Source organism: Polyergus mexicanus, unplaced genomic scaffold (genome assembly GCF_030449975.1).
Source record: "Polyergus mexicanus isolate NDT 795.1 unplaced genomic scaffold, iyPolMexi1.0 SCAF_4, whole genome shotgun sequence".
NCBI lineage: Eukaryota > Metazoa > Arthropoda > Insecta > Hymenoptera > Formicidae > Polyergus > Polyergus mexicanus.
In genome coordinates, this window is record NW_027223324.1 from 10,729,551 (window position 1) to 10,749,985 (window position 20,435).

Genomic DNA, 20,435 nt, shown 5'->3' on the forward strand with positions numbered 1-20,435 from the left:
TTTAAACGAGAGAAATTTGTCTGTTCTTTGCTAGACGGGCAACATCGTAGGAAGAGCGGGCTGCGGGTCGCGTGATCCATCGAGATGTCATCGAACATGACATCGTCGCACGAGCCGATGACAACGATGGCAGAGGCAGAGCTGGACAGCGACGGTTCGAGCTGCGGCGAGCGCGACACGTGGAAGCGCGTCCGCGGCGATTCCGTCGATTTCGGTGTCGGAACCAAAAAGCGTCGGAAACAAGCCACACCGGTAAGATTCTCGTGCAGCATAGCGACAGGTGCGCATGAGGATGCGTGCGAGGACGAGCGCGAGGACGAGGATAGCGAAGGTAAGCCGTCATCACGATCGCCGTTGCTGAGCAACGAGCATAACCATCATCAACACCACCATCATCATCAATCGTCGTTGAAAGACGAGAATCTTAACAGCGAGTTCCGTTGCCAGCCCTGCGGCCGGTTCTTCGATAGCGATGAGACGCTCAACGTCCACGTGGACGACGAGCACGGTAACGCAAGTCAGGCGATACCGGGTATCACCGTCAAAATAGAACCGACGCAGCAGCTGGATCAGACTAATGATGGTCCTGTTAATCTCCTAAGCGTCAAGAACTTCGCGACTACGTGGCTGGCGTCCGGTAGTCAGCAACACGTGCAATCGCAGACGCAGATGCAATCGCAAAGCGAGGAATCGTGGTCAGGTGGTCCGGTCAATCAGATCGTCACAATGACCAATAATTTGCAGGCGCTCTCGGGTTTTCCTGGTACTCTCGCGCAGTATCTACCTTTACCGGGTTTTCCCCTATCCGATCCCCAGCAAGTTCCAAGATCCTCCCTCGGTCCGGTGCCGGTCAAGATTTTTAATCCGGATGCGTACTGCGACTTGTGCAACAAAGAGTTTTGTAACAAATATTTCCTGAAGACGCACAAGGCCAACAAACACGGGATCTATGTGGACTCGCCGGCGCCGAGCGCAGCTGTGGATGCTGTTAATATGTTTAGCGCCACAAACTTCCACGCAGCTAATACGAGCGTGAAGCTGGAACCACCAACGACGCCGCCGCAGAAACGTTTCCGCAACGAAGAATCTGCGATAAAAAAGCACAAGCAAAAAAACGAGTCATCGATGGATCAGCAATCAGACGGTCAACAGATCTCTCTGTCGCAGAACGAGGAAGATCGGGAGATATCGCGCGACAGTCCCGGCGGTATGGAGGCACTTCTTAAGCAGGAATATGGCGTCGAACAGGAAGATGCCACTTTCATGCCGGCTCCTAGACATCTTTCTCCCCAATCCATTCAACAGGCGCGTGATTCTGGTTTCAGTGCCGATCTCTTGCGTCGTCTGGGTGTCATAAATCCTGAGGCGTTTTGTGAAATCTGTTGCAAGGAATACTGTAACAAGTACTTTTTACGCACGCATAAGATGAAACGGCATGGTATCATCGTGCAAGACAACGAGAAGTCACCTGGCAATCCTGGCACGGCTATCGCTACGTGGCACCAAGTGCAGACCAGTCCGCTGAACCTAATCGTGACCGATACTACTCCCGCGGGTTCGGAGTCTAACGATCGCATCGGCGAAGAGCATGAGTGCAAATCTTGCGATATCCGCTTCCAAACGATCGACCTATATCAGGCGCACTGCAGGAAGATACACGAGGGCGAAGAACATGGCACGCCGAAACAAGAATATGATCTAGACAGTTCCGATCAGCGTACCGATTCGATCTCGGAGGATCTCCAAAAGCTGCAGACGATGATCATGCAATTGAACGGTTTGGATTCTGGCAAAGGATTATCCTGCGCCGTCTGCAGTAAAGAGTGCGACTCTAGATCGGCTCTACGCGTTCATATGGCGACCGAACACGGTGTCGCTAATGATGAAATGTCATCGCCGCAGGAGATGCCACCTACTCAGCTCGTTTCGACTATCTTTTGCACTCTGTGCGAGAAGGATTATCCCAGCCAGGAAGCTCTAAGAAGACACATAAGCGAAGAGCATCAACCTGTCGTGACCAGTGTTATTACGCTATCGACACTTCCACCGACAGTAATCGCTTCTTCCGCTAGTTCGACACCAACAAATCAGACTCTAAACAGTCAAACGACATCGACCACGACAACGACGACGACGATGACGGAGAAGAAAATGACGTCGATGACGCCTACGTCCAGCTATTGCGAAATATGCAACAAAGAATTGTGCAACAAGTATTTTATGAAGACGCACATGCAACGAATGCACGGTATCGAAATTGAAAATGGTGCGCAGATCGGCGGTGTTATATGCAATATTTGCAACAAAGAGTTGTGCAGCAAATATTTCTTACGCGTTCACAAGCACAACACCCACGGAATCGTCGATGAGAGCACGTCGTCGGCATCAACGTCGAACAAGCAGGAGCCTTACGATGCTTCCGGCACAGAAGATTCGGTTTTGAAACAGGAATTGGGCGATCTAAGTCACAAATACTTTATTCACTTCACCGAAGTGTGTCCGATCTGCAGCCGAAGGTTTCGTAGCATCAAGTGGCTGAAAGCCCACCTGATGGGTGATCATGGCAAAGTTGGAATTGACAAATGGCGCGAATTAGAACAGCAATATCAAGAGACGCCCAGAACCAGCGGCAAAAGTGTCGCTTCAGTAAAAAATATCCAGCAAACGTCGAATCTGAAAATTCCCAATGGTTTCGAGATTATTCAGCAAGTCAAATCGACCGATTGCACGAGTCTGGGGAATCAGGTGTTGTCAAATCTCTTTGGTTCTTCATCCGAGGAACATCAGTTGAAAAACTATCGTTGCGCCTACTGCAACTTTGCGACCTCCGTACTACCGTTACTCTTCCTTCACGAGCGATCGCACGTAAGTTTTCAGGAAAACATCGAAGGTGATCGACCGCTGCAATGCCCGATCTGCTTGCAGGACTTCCATCAACTAGAGCTACTTCATCAGCATTTACTCGCTAAGCATCAAATTCCCACTTTGCTATCGCAATTTCAGCATCCTCTTCTAAATAATTTGAGATCGGATGCTGATGTCAAGACGAGCGACGCTAAGAACAAAGCCGATCAAGATACGATCAAGGACAACCGAGCAGGATGCAGTCCGCAGATCGATGGAAATATTCCCGAGCCCGCGAAGAACCAACGGCAGGATGAAACCGCCGTGCAAGTGACTGCTCATGGCGCGTACAAGTGCGCTCAGTGCGGCTACGCGACGACGAATCTAAATCGGATCAAGAAACACGTGCGGAAAGATCACAAAATGATCGGCGATCCAACGGAGAGCGTGATCACCGAACTCAGTAAGACTCTGAAAGATGTGGCGAATAAGCAGAAGGTACCGGCCTGTTACGCGATGCCGCAGGACATGAACTCGAACCCGGATAAAACTATTATGCAACCGTTCCTGATCGAGGAGCAGGATCTGATGCAAGCGGGCGCCGAATCCAGCTCGACGAAGAGATTCGCGCCAGCTCTGGTCTATTTGCCGGTCAAATCCAGAATCAGCAACGCCTTGACCGCTTCCTTCACTCTCACCCCCGCTTGAATTTAGATTTTTATCATATTCGCCTCGTATCTCCGTATCTTGAAAGAGCACGAGCGACAGCATCTACATCTGCGAACTGAGCACATGGTATTGATTCCTATTTACTGTGCAAGACGAACAGCAAGTGTTATTTGCACCGTAATATTCTGACGTTTCACTAATTTTTACGTATTTTTCGCATTTTTTACAAACTCCACTATTATAGATTAAGCGAGCTCTTTGCTTTTATGTTGCGAATTGACAAAATGAAAAAGTCGAATTAACGTGATACCAGTCAAATAAGCTTATATTTTACGTTTTTAAAACGTTTTAATTTTTTATTGTGCTAGAAATTATTTTCAAAACCGTTCGACGTTTGAGAAAATATTTATTGAAAAAATAATTTTTCCTAAACACATTCTGAAAATTTTTTGAATTATTTTCTTAGGCGTTAATCAGTCTCAAAATTTTCTTTTCACGTCTTTTGCGTAATGTTCGTATGAAAATGATAATTCCATCTGACGGTATTTCGTTCCAAAAAAATTTGTCGGCACAAAGCAAAATTGCAAAATTTCATGATCAATTCGTACGTATAAAATACGTGAACATCTTGAAGCATCAAGGAATAGAACTATTTTACCGCGCAATCTTATTTCAAAGTAGTTTAAAGAGTGACGAGATTTTATACCAGACCGGCCGAGACGAACGGTTTTCTTCAAAAGGGAAGTTCTCCCTCCAAAAATAACGAGACAAGATTGTTATTATTGTTCTAAGTAGAGCAACATACTCGTTATATATTCTTGTAAATACTTAATCATAACTAATTAAAAGCACAAACGGGTGATCGACAAAGTTCCTATTTTAATCGCGATAAACTCTCTTATATCGGGAGCCTCTTTGTTCTTTGTTTTTTCGCATTCTATTTTCTCTCTCTCTCTCTCTCTCTCTTTGCTTTTTTAATTTAGATTTGATTTTCTCTGAATGAAAGAAATTGAACGTAAGATCAAGCATGATCATTCGATTGACATTAATGATAAAACTGCATAAAAGATAATAGGCCTCCATTTTTATTGCTACTTAAATATAATGAATATCTATCCCGTAAACAAACACTTTCTCCACGTTTGCTTTACACAAATACAATGTAAACATAATTAATTTTTCCTTATTTTATAATAGGAAAAGCATTAAAAAAGTATGACATTTTAATTTGTTATATCTCCTAAACCAATGCCGTCCCCCACTTATTTCTTACGGGGAATTATTCAGAAAAACCTCTTCCATAATATATTTAAGTAGCAATTAAATCGGAGATGTATTACCTTTTACCACATCAATTAATACGTTATTTCTTACTTTTTCTTTCGCGACTATTCTAGTCAATATTATATATATACATATATTTACGCGTAAAAAAATAAGCAGAGAGTTTTCAGAGATTAAGAAGATTTATAGTGATATTTATCACATATATATGTATATGTGATAAATATCTCTAGACGCTAGACCTCTAGTACGCTAGACTTCGAAAAATCGGCGAAAGACGTTAATTAAGCGCGACTGCTAATTATCGTCGCGACAGTATGATTCTGACATAATGATTAACAGAGCATTGAATATCAATGTGCAAAGAGAATCGCCAACCAACTCAGGGGTGGACACAGTATAACCCGCAACAAAAAGTACAATCGTAAACACAGCCAACACATTACATAGACTTTAAATAACTTTTAAATTTAATGTGATGATATAGCGTGTGTCTTGTAAATGTTCCGCGGATATCAATATAATATGATCGGCCCCCTCTATCTTAGGGGGGTCGCAAACCGACCAAGCTCGATCCACACGAATATTTGACAAACCGCCTCCAATTTATATATAAATATATATACGATCTATATATTTTAAAATTATATAGAGCACACTTGGATTTTTAACTAAGAGTTATCTAGTCTAGTCAGTAAAAAAAAAAAAAAAAAAATGCGAGGAGACGTCGAGTTCGAGATAAAAGTTCCTGCGGAAAATTGTTTCGAATCTCGTGCCTTCGCAATTTGTAAAATCCGCGAATTACCTCGCACGAATTATCACGCAGATCTCGATAAAATACCCGATATAACAATCTGATCCATATATGTTATTATCATAAATAAGTTTTCTATCGGGTATACTTTCTCGATTGTATCGTGTAATAGTCGATCTCTCTCATCTATTCGACGTAATTATAAAATTTTCTACGTTGAGGATAATTAATATAAATAATTAAATAATCGTTTTCCAAAAACGTTACATATAAATGTTTATCTCAGAATCATATAAAGATATGATAATTTCATGACGCACGATATCCATTTAAGGTTTTCGCACGACATAGAATAGCTTTAAATTATTGTATTTCTAAAAAATTTTTTTCAAGACAAGAAAAAACAACATAAAAAAGATATTTAAATTATTTATATTTCATTGTTTCCTTAAAAGTTAAAAATTGAAAATGTAGATTATTCGAAAGCTGAGCTACGAAAACTTCATTAAATTATTTTGACGCAAAAAAACTTGGATTATTTTTTCGGCAACGGTCAAGACCTGAATTCGATCGAAATGTTCGAAAAGACAGCTGCAGTTAACTGTACATTGACCATACTCTCGATAGCGAAGCATACAGCCGTTCTATAACCTGTCTAGTTTCCCAAAATACGTTCCTCGCAGGGCACCGGTGCATCTATCCCTCGACGATGAACAAACATGCATTTCCGCCCACGCGATAAAGCCCTTGCTATCGTGAAATAATAATGCTGCTTACCCAGTGCAATCACATTGCACAGATCGATATTTTACAAATATTTTTATTTCCGAAAATTAGCAAAAATTATTAGAAGCGAAAAAACGTTAAAAATTTTTTTATATACAATATCATTTTTCATTCTACTTGATTCCCTAATCTTCCTAAAATAAAAGTAATATTATAATAAATATAAATAAATAATATAATACCTAAAATAAATATAATACAGATTATATTTTTGAAAATAAAAAAGCTATACAGCATATTTATGTATATTTAGAAATAAATAATTGTAATAGCTGAATTGATAATCGTGCAATTTTGAGAATTTAATTTGAGCAACGAATAATGACGCACGATCCTTCATGAAACGATATATCGCGAATAATGGATGAGACAATAAATAATTGCGATCGGATAGAAACGCATCGATTCCCACTGAAATGCAACATTCGATGTCAAAGACGGCGATGATTTATTCCGAGCTATTTCCATTGCCTGAACTGGTTTTTGTCTCAAAGGCCATAAAAGTTTTCCCCGCGCGCGCAGCTGAAATTCGAGAACTGCGTCATTTAATGGTGCGCGCACCCCGAAGGGCCGGCCGTTGCCGAAAATTCTTCTGAATTAGTATGCGCGCACGCGTGCATTAACATACCTTAGGGGAGGAGGGAGGCGATCGGCTATTACACAAATCCATCGAGGGAGTGGGAAAAAGTAAGAAGCGGAAACATTGTCGAATGAAGGGAGAAGGAGAGAATTTGGTTGGGGAGAAAACGAATTTTTAGACGGCATTGTCGAGATGGGTCCGGACAAGCGAGATGGGTCCCCCACATCTGGTTTCCTCCCCCTTCTCTCCCCGCCCCTCTAACGAGAAGGTCAGAGAGGAGAAAGGAGGTCGCAACCTTGGCGAGGATTTTTCCGAAAAAGTCCGAGAATGAAACTCGGAATGGGAAGAGGAAGGCGCTATGCATTCTCGCCCTTCCCCCTCCTGTCCCCCGATTTACCCGGCGGCTCTCGCCCATTCTTCTCGACCCACGTGCGCGACGCGCGGTGACATGCAAAACGTCTATCTCCACCCCGCTCTTAATTGCGGATCCTATGCAGATACGCGTATTGTGCATTTAATGGCCCGTGCGCGACGCGTTACGCACAGGGGGATACAGATTTTAATTGTTATCGAGAGAAATGGAGACCGTACATACGCATACGCATACGTACACAGAGACATACACGGGGTGGATAATAAATCTGGGCATCGCCGGGTAGATCATGGTTTTTCGCGCTCGTGATTGCATTCATTTCCGAATAATAACGAGATAATTTTTTTGATACTTCGATATAAAAGAGCATAAATTTCGAAAAATGTAAGATATCAAAAAAATTCTTATATCTACTATACTTCGAGATGTTATTGAATACTAACGACGATATTTGGCGATGAAAATTATCGATAGAAAAATGTTAATTTTATCATAAAGCTATTGAAACGTTTAATTTAAAGACTTTTCTATATGTGCCGTTTTTAATCATTATTATTAAACCTGTATCAAACGTTGCAAACCTTCGCTCTTTTCATCGAACATCAAAGAATTATACGCGCGAAATAATTTTTCTTCATTGCGGAAAAGTGAAAATTATAGTTTTAGTCGCATCGACATTGGTGAATCAAAATTAAATTTTCTCTCTTTTTCCTATTTATATTATATTTAAATTTTTAATTTTACGAGAGTATAATGGACGGGTGCTGATTGTAATCAGTTAATTACGAATGTCGATGTATGCCAAAGCCGATGAACGTAAGATCATAATAGAGTTCTGAGAGAAGTCCTAGCGGCTCGCATGCCCGAAATCAGCATTGCCTTTGTAACATAATTGAGCACAAAATCAAAATTTTACCCGTAAACCAAAAGAAAAAACATAAAGTATATATATATATATATATATATATATATATATATATTGTTCATTGATATATATTATTAATTATATTATAAGAGCGCCGTAACCTAAGTATATATTTCAGTATGTGAATAATACAAATGAGAATTACATACAGTAGAGTCTCGTTAATTTTGATCCATTGGAAGTATAGGAGCGAAAAATTCTTGGAAAATATAAATTAACGATCTATCCATTGTAAGAGGAGGCGATGTTAGTGTTCGTGAAAGTATGTGTGAAGAAATACGAAAATTTAATAGAGTCAAATTTAAGGAGACTCTACTGTAAATATTTACGTGTACATCGTGTAATCCGTGTAACAATGGGTGCATACGAGCGTACGCGTTCGATAAACATACGGTATAGAGCGTATATTTCATGAAATTAGTGGAATTAATGAATAGTATGTCTAGTCATTTTGGAAGCGATTTACAATTCCAATGTCTGATCTAGTCACACGATCTAGTCACACCTAATCAAGGCAAAGTATTTCGATTACAGCGTAATCAATTTGTCATTGCTCGACTAATCGCATATTTTTATATAAGACTACACGAAACGAGATACATTATTTTTATTATTTTTTATTTTATATATTTATATAAAAATCTTTTTCTCCTCACTTTCGTTTATCCGCGAAAAGTAATTATGATTATAGGTACATCATTTCGAAAGATTAGTCTCTCGATGTCATGAAATTACAATCTTTCATCTAAAATGGAAAAGAAAATACAAAAGGGTATTATTTACTTTGTAAACATGCTATATTTATATATACGGTCCTGATTTTTTTTTTTTTTTTGCAATTATTTCTACGTTAATTTATTTATACGTGTGATCAAAAGAATTTATGCAAATAAAATTTTTTTCTCTCTTTTATTCATTTTTGTTTCTTTTTTTGTTATCCTATTTCTTTCTATTTCTTTCTATATTTTTTTATTTTATATTTAATCAATCTGCACAAGTTTTAAGTTTATAAAATTTCAGTGAGTTCAATTATCGATACTATAAATAATGAAACATGTACACGAAGATGATCGCGATGAATAAATATAGAGATCATTTTCGTGTGTCTCGAATCAAAGCATCGAAATTCGAACTCGTCGATATTACACCGATTTGAAACGCTGGTTTTAAGATATCGAGTTACCCAATTCAGTTCGATGAGCGGCTGTTACATCACCGTCGGACTCGTCGGTTTTGTTTTTTAAGGGTGTCGCTCCTAGGGTGCCTTTTTACCACCGATGACAAATGATATCTCAAACAAATTAAATTTGATAAATTGTACATACACATGCGCCTCACGTGTTTTTTTTTTTTTTTTTTTTTTTTGTGTGTGCATGTAAAGCAGAAGCTCCTCTAAATAGTAGAAAAAATAGTATTCGTCGAATGTAATTTTTCTGGATTATTTTATATAGAGTGAATAAGAAAGTTAAAGATATTTTAACTCTGTATTAAAAGAAAAATAGAGAACCTAGTGAGAAATTCCGATGATATTCCCTCGAGACACTACGTTATTTATTAGTAATGGTGAACGATTCGAGACATTATTTTCCGACAGCGAAACGATGGGCGCTATCGAACGAAGGAAAAAGCGGATACGATGATTTTCAATCAAGAGGAACACCAAGCGCTTGCGCTATATAGAAGTTTTCCTTTTACTTGATAGCCTGTGGAGAGTCGAGTCGATTTGAAAAGGGAAAGCGGAAAGATTCGTCGCGTCTTTCTTGCGCGCGCGCATCGAGCGACGACCGATGAGTAAATGACACACAACTAAACCCCTCTAGTCTCTACGTAAACACACAGATACGTGCGCGTGTATACGAACTCGAAAAACGGATGTCCATCCGCGCTCGCACACACATATACCGAGAGTCCGGCTGTACGGGGGATATGTATAAAAATCAATAATATCTTGCGGTTTCCAAGAGCTCCGAAAACGAAGGAGAAATGCGTGGCGCGAAAGTGGTGGTCTTTCGTCGTGTAGATATAAAGACGGAAGATATTTCATTATCGTTCGTTATCGCGCGTATATCGCGCAATAAAAAGAGCTGAGACTGTTGATCTGAACTTAACAGATTTTACTGGATATTTTGAAGAAAAAAAATTATGAATCATGTGTTTACAAGAGACATGTGCTGTGTCCCAGTGTATTTTTTTTTTTTAAGTTCTTTCAATTTTTTAAATATTTAAATATTTTTAAATATCAAAAAATATATTAAGATTTATATATACTTAAAGAAATATCTTTAATAAAATTTTAATATCTCTTTAGTATCTTTAATATTAAACATATTTATATTAATTGTTTATAACTCATATCTTCATGAAAAAATATTGATCTACATTATTCTCATCGTGTCTGAAAAAAATAGATTACGCATTTACGCGATACAAAGGACTGATTGCAAGATTCAAGTCTTAAAACCTGCAAGTTAGCTTTTAGACGGCTCAAAGATGGCCACTGTTTCCTCTTTTTATTTCTTTCTTAATGCTGTATCCCAGCCTCGCCGGATACAATAACGATGATCGTTTTGTTTTCTTGTTATTTATTTACAAAAGGACGGCTGGGGATCCACGGTAAATTTCAGAAAAATATATCGAACTGTTCAATCTCTCCTTCCACTCAGTTCGGTCCACCTTGCTTCCCCTACTCATCAATCGCCGCAACTTGCTTATATCCCCACAAGGAAGTGGATTGCAATTATCAAAGCCTCTCCCCTTTTCCCTTTACTCCTCCTTGGACTAACCACTCTTCGACTTTGTTCCCCTTTGCGCGTTCACTTTCTTCCCCTATCGTCTCTTCTACGAACTTGTAGAAATTTTATCCTCCCGTAATAATTTCACCACTACCGTCACAATCATCACCACCACTATCGCGGCGACTGCCAGCGCGTTTCCTGCGTCCTTTCCCTCGTTTTCAACTTCACCGCGACGTTTTGTACGATCGAAGAAATCCACGTGCCGGGACAAAGGTCAATGAAATTTCCCGCGCGGAAAAACTCGTAAAAACACAACAGAAAACAGCAATTAAAGAGATAAGATTCTAAGGAATTTGAGAAAGTAGTTACTTATGATGATATTAAATTTATTTATAACAATTTCCAGATAGTTTAAACAAAAGATCTAATACGGGCCATTTCTATATTTTTACAATAATTCTTAATTACATTTTATTAATATATTTTTTTAATTTGCAAACCAAGATATTTCCAGTAATTGCGCGATCATATTTAATCGAATATATAGAGATAAATATTGAATTATTTTAACAATATCGTTAAATTCAATAGAATATAAAATCTTAATTTTGTCAACAATCGTCGGAGAAAACATCGCGAACAGCAGACGATGATATCGCAATTCGCAATCTTCGCAAGTAAATAATATTATCGCGAACAATTATCATGATCGATTTCACGTCCAAAATTATTAACTGATTAAATGCTCTAACCAAAGAAGATTCAACATCTCTCAAAAGTTATTTTCAAATTTTTCTAGACAAGTGACATTTAAATTTATTTTGAATTTAAGTTTTATTTAATTAACTATTTTTAATTATATATATGCAATTATTATTAAAATATAGAAAAAATAGAAAAATGTGTGAAAGATCGCGCTCGTATCTCAATTATATCCAACTAGATTCCAAATTTATTGTTGAACGAGCTCGACACATGTCTTGGACAATGAAATATTGGATAAGCATAGGAGGTACAATATTTCGTAAGCGCGTTCCGCGACCCGTCATACGAACCCTTCGATGTAATGCAGAAAAAAAGTGAAAAAAAAAGAGCAAGAAACGGGGAACTGTCCCGGAAACCCTTTCACAGCTTTTCAGCTTGCGTCGCGAATCACAGAAAAATTTCCAGTCGAGCGCTTCCACGAAAAGGGTAAATGCGGAGAATCCGCGAAACAGGAATCGAGAAACGGCGAAGGGTTGAAAATGGGAGCATTGTGCCGGGCTCTGTTCGTGTGCACTATCGCAGAGAGAAAAGATTAAATCCTCGCATATAACCCTTTATTTATTTAGCGATCCGTCCACGCGCCGGGTGCGCGCGCGTTTTCCCCCATTTCGAAGGATTTCACCCCAAATTTTCAGCTGGCACACAACTCCCTTTCTCCTAACCGATTTACACAATATTTTGGAAATCCTTTATAAGATTTCGCTTCTCTCGTTCTCTGTCTTTCTCTGTCTCTCTCTTCCCTTACTATCGTCGGCTTAACTCACTATTGTTGGGCCTCGACGGCCCCTATCGCAATGACCGGCGACGCCAGATGGGTAAAGCGCATCGATCGTAAAGAATCGGCGCAAAAAAAAAAGTTTGTAAAACACCGCGGAATTCGTGAAATTAGGGTTGACGCCATATGAGAGAAATGTGAAAATATGGAAGGAGGGAAAACTCCTGCGCGTGACACGTGTCGCGTTTTTTCGGCCTTCTATTTTAAGGCGCGGGGGAAAGGTGTGATACAATAGCGAGAGAGATGCAATTTGAAAAGAAACTTACAAAGAATTGAAGTTTGTTTGAGATTTCATTACGCGAGAATATATGACTCCAAGTGTCTCGTACAGATCTTTCTATCGACAGATAATCCGAGATATCAAAGACTTTTGATGCAAGTATAACATTGAATCTGTTTTAATAAAAATTGCTAATTAAGATTAAAATTTATGTTCAGTTGATATTGACATTAATGTGATTTTATACACACGTACATATATATATATATATATATATATATATATATATATATATATATATAATAATTATCTTATCTCTCTACGAAAGAAAATAAATTATTTTATCTATTTTTTTTCATAGAAATGTATTGATGATTAATATATACTGTGTATCGCAATTTTATCTAAAAAAATATATAAAAAAAAAGAAGGAAAAGAAAACAAATCAATGACATATAAAATTTTAATAGAGTTATGCAGTAACCACTGTTGGCATATCAATATTAATAACCATTATACGGAGTGGCAACCATTAAAAAAAAAAATTATATGTATTTATAATATTTATCATTTCTTTTTTTCAGTCATCTGCATTTTTCTTTATAAGCCAATGTATGTTAATGACAATTAATCGATTATAATAATTCTTATTAATAACTTGGAGAATCCCCCAGTTTGCATTTAAGTTCAACAAGCGCGAGACAATGATAGTCCTGGAAACGTTATACAAGCGATATTTATATTTCATACGTACACGGAAGAATATGGTATATAGAAAATAATTAATACTTTAATTATTTAATTATTTAGTTTAATATTTTTTATGATGATATAATTTTTAAATTTTAAGTTAAACAAATTTTAGCTCTCTACCGTATATTTTTCTAAATAAATTCCTTTACAGATATAACGACTTTTATTGAAATAAATTAATCGTAAGAGAGATTAAAATAACAATTTTTCACAATAACTTTTTTTAAGCAAATCATATATATATATATATATATATGTAATATCGAGACAAAAGAAAAAAGTCTATTAATAACAATCCATTTCTATCTTGTTTTTATGAGTGCTACATTCCGATTACTAATCTTCGTATACCCAGTATAGACACTGATATTGTAACAATGTCCCAATGACGCAACTGCGGAATGCCAATCCTCAGGAATCGCGTGGCTACCTCAGCAATGAAGATTTTTACAAAGTCATACGTCTTTTTATTCAGACATTTGCGAAGACGAGGAGCGCTCGCGTGGAAAAAAAAAATGTCGTGTCTATCGCGACATTTATCAAAGATGACCTTGCGCGGCAATTACGACTGAGGTTCGCGTCGCGCAAGAGAAAATTCAGTTCCTATTACATTGTAAACGGCTAGGTTCCTAAACTGAGCTTTACCGAGCGACGACACGTCAGGTTAGTCCGATCGGAATAGATTTGTTACATCGAACAAAGCTGACTCCGATGGAATTGGACCAACCGTATCGTATTCGCGCGCGCACATCGATATATGTAATTTAATCGATAAGCAGAAGAAGAAGCCTCTCTCTTTCAACACATACAAATATGCCTATATAATATCGCTGTATTACGTAATAATCGTACACAAAAAATTATATTATTTTATATAAAAAAAAGTACAAAACCTATCATCCCCTCCTCCCCCCTCCCTCTCCCCCCCCCACCCCGTCTAAATATATAAAATATTATACTAAAGGGAAATTATATGTACAAACATAATTAAAAATATCTATTAAAAACAGCTGGATAATTTTTACAACCGTGGCTTTTTTTTTTTTAAAGAGTTTTCATTCAGAAGAATTAAAAAAATATTTCATCTTTTACATAATATTTGAAAATTCTATACCGGCTCTTCTTTCGCTTAATCGACAGAAAAATGTAATCAATGTGTGCGCGACGTTGTAAAATTAAATATTTTATAGAGTAAAATTAAGAGTACTTTAAGAGGAGAGAAGGGCGTATATATAGAATTAAGATACGTAATACGTAACGCATATAAATGTACAATGTGTAAGTTTTGAGGATAATCAAAATTAGTGATTAAATCGATAGAGCGATTCCGCAAGAAGCCGACAAAGGGTGATAGGTATTTAAATTAATACGATCGGTAAGCATCACGATTCAGGGTCCCCTAGTTACATTCTTTCCTCGACCGATGACGGGAATAGCATAATTAATCTTATCTACTGGAACAAGAAAAAGTACAAGTGTGAGGACATCGGGTCGACACATGACGAATTATTAAATATATATTTACCAAAGTGTGCATTAGAATATATATATAATAAACGCGACTACAAAAAAAAATGTCATCGTAAGTTTCGGTTATTTTACAGACGTTTATGTGCGAGATGTGCGCAGTATAACATTATCGAATGTAAGTGTTTTATCGAAAAGCGTAAAAGACTGTAACCACATAATAAATATATTTAACGAGTTTAGTTTATAATTACCGCCTTATTTTTCAATTTTATAGCATTCCTTTCTCGCTGATTATGAAAGAATATAAATATAAATTGAAGGTAAATACCTAATTATATACAACTGTGCAAATGCGTGGCGAAACATAATCAAATTAGAACAGATGTCATAGCGTTTTGACTAGTTATTAAAACGCTATATTTTTCATTTCTAGATTGTACGCGCGAAAATTTGGTATCTCTCTCGATAATAATAATTTTGTAATATAAAAATGTCAGACAAATAATTATTTTGATTCTAATGTCGCTTAATAATAACCGACTATTCACTATTGGCGCGTCTATTTTTGCGAGGGTCGAATTGAATAATTAATGGATCCTATTGTATATTTTTGCCAAAGTTCTTCTCGAAGACGAATTACTTTTCAAATACTCTGCCAACGTTTTAGAACGATAAGATTCACGAAAATATATCGTACATTAGTTTTTGTACGTAATACGAGAATTGTATAACGAAAGTTCGTATAAACAAAGAGATACCGATCGAGATTCATTTACGGTAATCGCTACCCCTTACTACCTTAAGTGTGACGGTAATTTAAGAGAACAGCTGCAAAACGAATGTTCCTATTATAATGCTTTCATCTACCGTATATATTTATAGATATTTATGCGATAGTAATTAAATAGTAGTCTTTATACCGTATTCTCTCTATAATGTTTTTGTTTTAGTATTTTCAAGAAATGACGAACGGCATTAATTATCGTAAATTTAATACGATCTAACTAAAATCAAAAATTATTGTGTATCTATATCTATGATATATATATATATATATACACACATATATATATAAAACATATATATATATATATATATATATATATTTATATACAGAGTGGTCCTACAAGTAAAGAGGGATCAATGTTGACATGAATTTAAAGGCTCCTGGTATCTATGAAATTCGAGACCAGAACGATTAAAATTCATTATATAATCCTTGAAGTGTATTAAACTATTAACAGTTATACGAGTCACTCTGTATATCGATATATATAAAGAACTGAGAGGGTAACATGACGCGTGTATGATTAAATTAATTAGTATGAGAAACTATTGCGAGAAAATGCACGCGTCTTCTGTAACTCATTTGTGTAAAAGACACTATATCAAGAATTACTTACTTAAAATCTTAATAAACGCATGCGTGCGCATATTACTTTTTATACATATTATTTCGAATAAAAAGAGTCTAAAGTCGGGTCGCGATATACATACATATATATATATATGTACATATGTATACATACATATATATATATATATATATATATATATATATATATATATATATAAAAAGGATTTGATACGTAAATTTAATACGTGAAACAGCAATCGCCATAATGAAAAAAATTAGTTTCTTTTACACAAATTAGATATGTGATATAGACAGGGAATGTGTGTTGTGCTTCGGTATCAAAAAAGTATTTTTACCTTTGACCGAAAGATATTTTTGAAATTCACGTACGATGATTTGCCGTAGAGAGATAATTTTTCCTTTTGCATCGCTACGCTCTACCTATATATATATATATATATATATATATATATATATATATATATATATATATATATTGATACATCTTTCCTCTGTATGCGATATTTTTTTCTTTCGGAAAAGCCGTTAATGTAATTGCCAACGAGCGATTGAGGGTACAAAGCGTATGAGAAAAAGAAGAAGGTAGGAAGAAATTCAAAATCAAAATATTCGGAATCAAAATTACATTGTAAGTTCATAGGGATTATATTGTTCGTCGATAAATATTATTTGTTAGCCAAGAATAGAGTTGGACACGTCCAATAATATAGTCTAACGAACACTAAGCTCTTGTTATTGTTTTTCACCCTCCGATTACCATTCCTTATTTTTACAGCTGGTTTAAAAATCATTTCAAGATATATTTTGATGAAAAATCATACAAAAAAACATAGAAATAGAAAATGCCACTACAAAAATATAGAAAAAAATTATTAAAGATATAAAATATATAAATATTTACATAATATAACTTTAATCAATTAAATTTAAGTAAACTTATTTCAGAGAATAAAGTTTCATTATTAATTTATCATAATAATTTGCTTAACCTAGATAATATGATACGCATGAACAGTTATCGAAGAAAAAGCACTTTCATACGGCAGTGTAGGAAAATATTGATAAAATTTGCGATAAATCACAAGCCTGATAAAACCGACATAACAAGTGGCAATTGACGAGAGAAAAGATGAATCGTCGAATCAGTTGCATCATAATTACAATCGATCTTCACTATCCACATGTCCATATATAATTGATAAAGAAATCCCCTGGATAATATTATCTCCTCTACATATTTATATAATGACACGATTACATCTCTTAAATGTCTTGAAATTATTTTGACGCGATACACGAGCGATTTTCTATTTTACGTAATAAATATATGAACGTGGTCACACGCGTTTCTTTTCCTTTTACGGAAAATGTGCATTTTGAAAATTTTCAAGATATCCTCAATTCGAACAGTTAAAATTTTTGATTTATCTAGCATGTAAAAATCAATTCGTTCAATTGTAACGTGCTAAATAAAACGACCATTAAAATTTTCTCATACAACAGAAACGATTGCGTGATAAAATCGATTTATTCTTATCGGAGCATTTCCCCTGCACATTTCCAAGCCCAAAGCGCCTTATCGATAGCGCAACGAGACCCCAAGAATTCCGATCTCGCACATCGAACCGCGCGCGAGATTGGAAACGTGCACGATACGTCAAATTTGCTCGTTACCGCACGCAAACAGAAAGATAAATGTTTCTGCAAAATTACATTACGTACATACAAGGTGAGCGGTATTGGCAGTCGCAACGAGGTTATATAATATGTAGTTGTAGGAGCCGATGATATTATTAGCCACCAAGTAAAATTGAAGAAACGGCGATCATGCTTCTTTTCGCGCGAAAAATACGACGTAAAAACGCGAGCTCTTTATTGTAATTCTTTACCTGCTCGATGACTAACGATAAGCGCATACAGTCACCAGTATAATTGTCGTCAGACAATTTCATTTTCCCGGATAAAAGAGCACGTGAAAAAGCGCTTGTTTATCGCGCTCTTTCCTCGTTCGTTACAAGAAAATTATGTTGAAAAAAAAAAAAAATGAAAAGTAGGGGAATCGTACATCGTACGATGTCTACAACACAATAATGATCTCCCGTATGATATCTAACTATTTATTTGACAAACGCGATCTTAATTCGGATTTAATTATTATCAGGCATCGTAACAATGAATTGCGACAAGTGTAGGACACGCGAAGATTTGATGCTCACTTCAAACGTTTTATCACCGCGTAATACCCCGTCGTATAATCGAAAATTCAAATATGACATATTACTTGGAAATACAATGAGATTTCGCGCATATATGTATATGTAAAATATTTTCCGAATACAATATAAGAGAGAATAATATATATATGAATTAATTGTTATAAAAATTCATGTTGTACAAATCTTATGCAAATTAACTAAATAATATTTTTTTTTTTTTTTTTAGAAAAAATAAATAATTTATATTAATCATACCATATTTGAAATTCGTCTATTTTGCAATACTAAAACTAAATAAATCGGATTTTTTATCATGCCATTCTAATAATTATTTATCGAGTAACGCATACACATTTGCCTAGAAATTTCTGGAGAAACAAATGATTTGCGTAAATAATGGCGTGCTTTCGTTATCGATATATGTATTGCTTAAGACATTTTATGCCGAAAGCATCGCGCCTCTCATTTGCCACGCCGAATGCTGCACAATGTAAACAAACTTTACAACTGCTTTATTGCATGCTCGCGCCGGCTGTAAATCCGATGAATACCCACACACACACAAGTGTCATTCGAAATGTAAGCGCAAAACTCGATCTTCTTGATGAAACTAGTTTAATTTCTTCTTCCGCGGAATAATATTTGAAATTTTCTATATAAAAATATGTTTTCTATATATAAAAAGTTTTATTAAATTTTAAGAAAAATAAAAAATTATAAAATAATAATAATCAAGAATTATGCAAGTGATTTGCTAATTTTGCGAAATATTATTTACAAATGCATTCTACTACGACACACTTTTTTCTCATACTTGCGACTCGACCACGTTCAAGATACGTGATCGTCCATCATAAAAATGCCGTCCGTATGAATATAATTAATCATTATATCTAATGGATAATAATATCCACTCGAGCCGAGGTAACATCGTCGTTGTCAGTTGTAGAATGCATAATGAACGGGTTAAAATTAAACGCAAAAATAATTTATAATAAAGGATAAATCTTGCGAAAAATAAGCGACGTCCGTTTTTTTATGCCGAACACGGTATTTCCCCATTTTTCACGGTCACAAAATAATGTGAATCCCGACAAACGTAAGGTCACGTTTGCGTGCATGGGATGTCAATCGCGCAGCCGAAGTTGTAGATAATGTAATATTCATGGATTACATACGCGAAAGGATGACTTGTATGGTATTCGTTAGATTAACGAGCAGGTTAAAGTTAGCATAATATGTACAAGGTGTCGTGCACAAATCGATTCATGACTCATCCTTCGAGGCGCTCTGACGATGGTCGTCTTGAAACAAGTACCCCAAAACTTGATTAACGATTCAGTGACATAAACCGCATGGCGTCGCTTACGTCACATTTAAGTAATAACATCAACACCGTTCGTAATAACGGAGCAATAAAATATCTATGCGATCGATACATTTTCATTGCCAGATATGATTAAAGATATACGATTTGGCCATATTAAACGCAATTCGAAACTTTCTTATTTAGGCTAAAGATTCAGAGGAATTTTTTTTATAAAATGTCTTGTGAAAGTCGTTAAACGGGAATATTCGTGAAAAATGTGAAGATCTCAGATATTCGTATATTTATAAAACGAATCTTAGAAAATAATTTGCATTAAACGATTTATTATTTGGATATGAATTTTTTTTTTTTTTTATCAATTACATAACATATATATATATATAAAATCTCTCTATTTATTGATAATATACATTAATTTTATCCTATTTAATTAAATATTATTTTAAACAGTTATATATCTCCATTAGATATTTTATTTATTTCTTTTACAAAAAACTAGAAGAAATTCGGTTTCCATATATAGAGAATATTACTTTTTTCACAAATATAAATTCTGTAATTCCTAATGACACTCTTGT

General features: G+C 35.9%; 2 protein-coding genes across 2 annotated transcripts in view; one reads left to right on the forward strand and one right to left on the reverse strand.

The window, feature by feature from the left end:
- LOC138932617 (cell adhesion molecule Dscam2) overlaps window positions 1–20,435 on the reverse strand; it is a 194,085-nt gene that overhangs the window by 168,960 nt on the left and 4,690 nt on the right. The gene's annotated exons all lie outside the window — the stretch shown is intronic.
- Window positions 85–3,552, forward strand: LOC138932472 (zinc finger protein 423). Its single transcript, XM_070294357.1, has one exon. It carries the CDS (start codon window positions 85–87, stop codon window positions 3,550–3,552), a length of 3,468 nt encoding a protein of 1,155 aa, XP_070150458.1.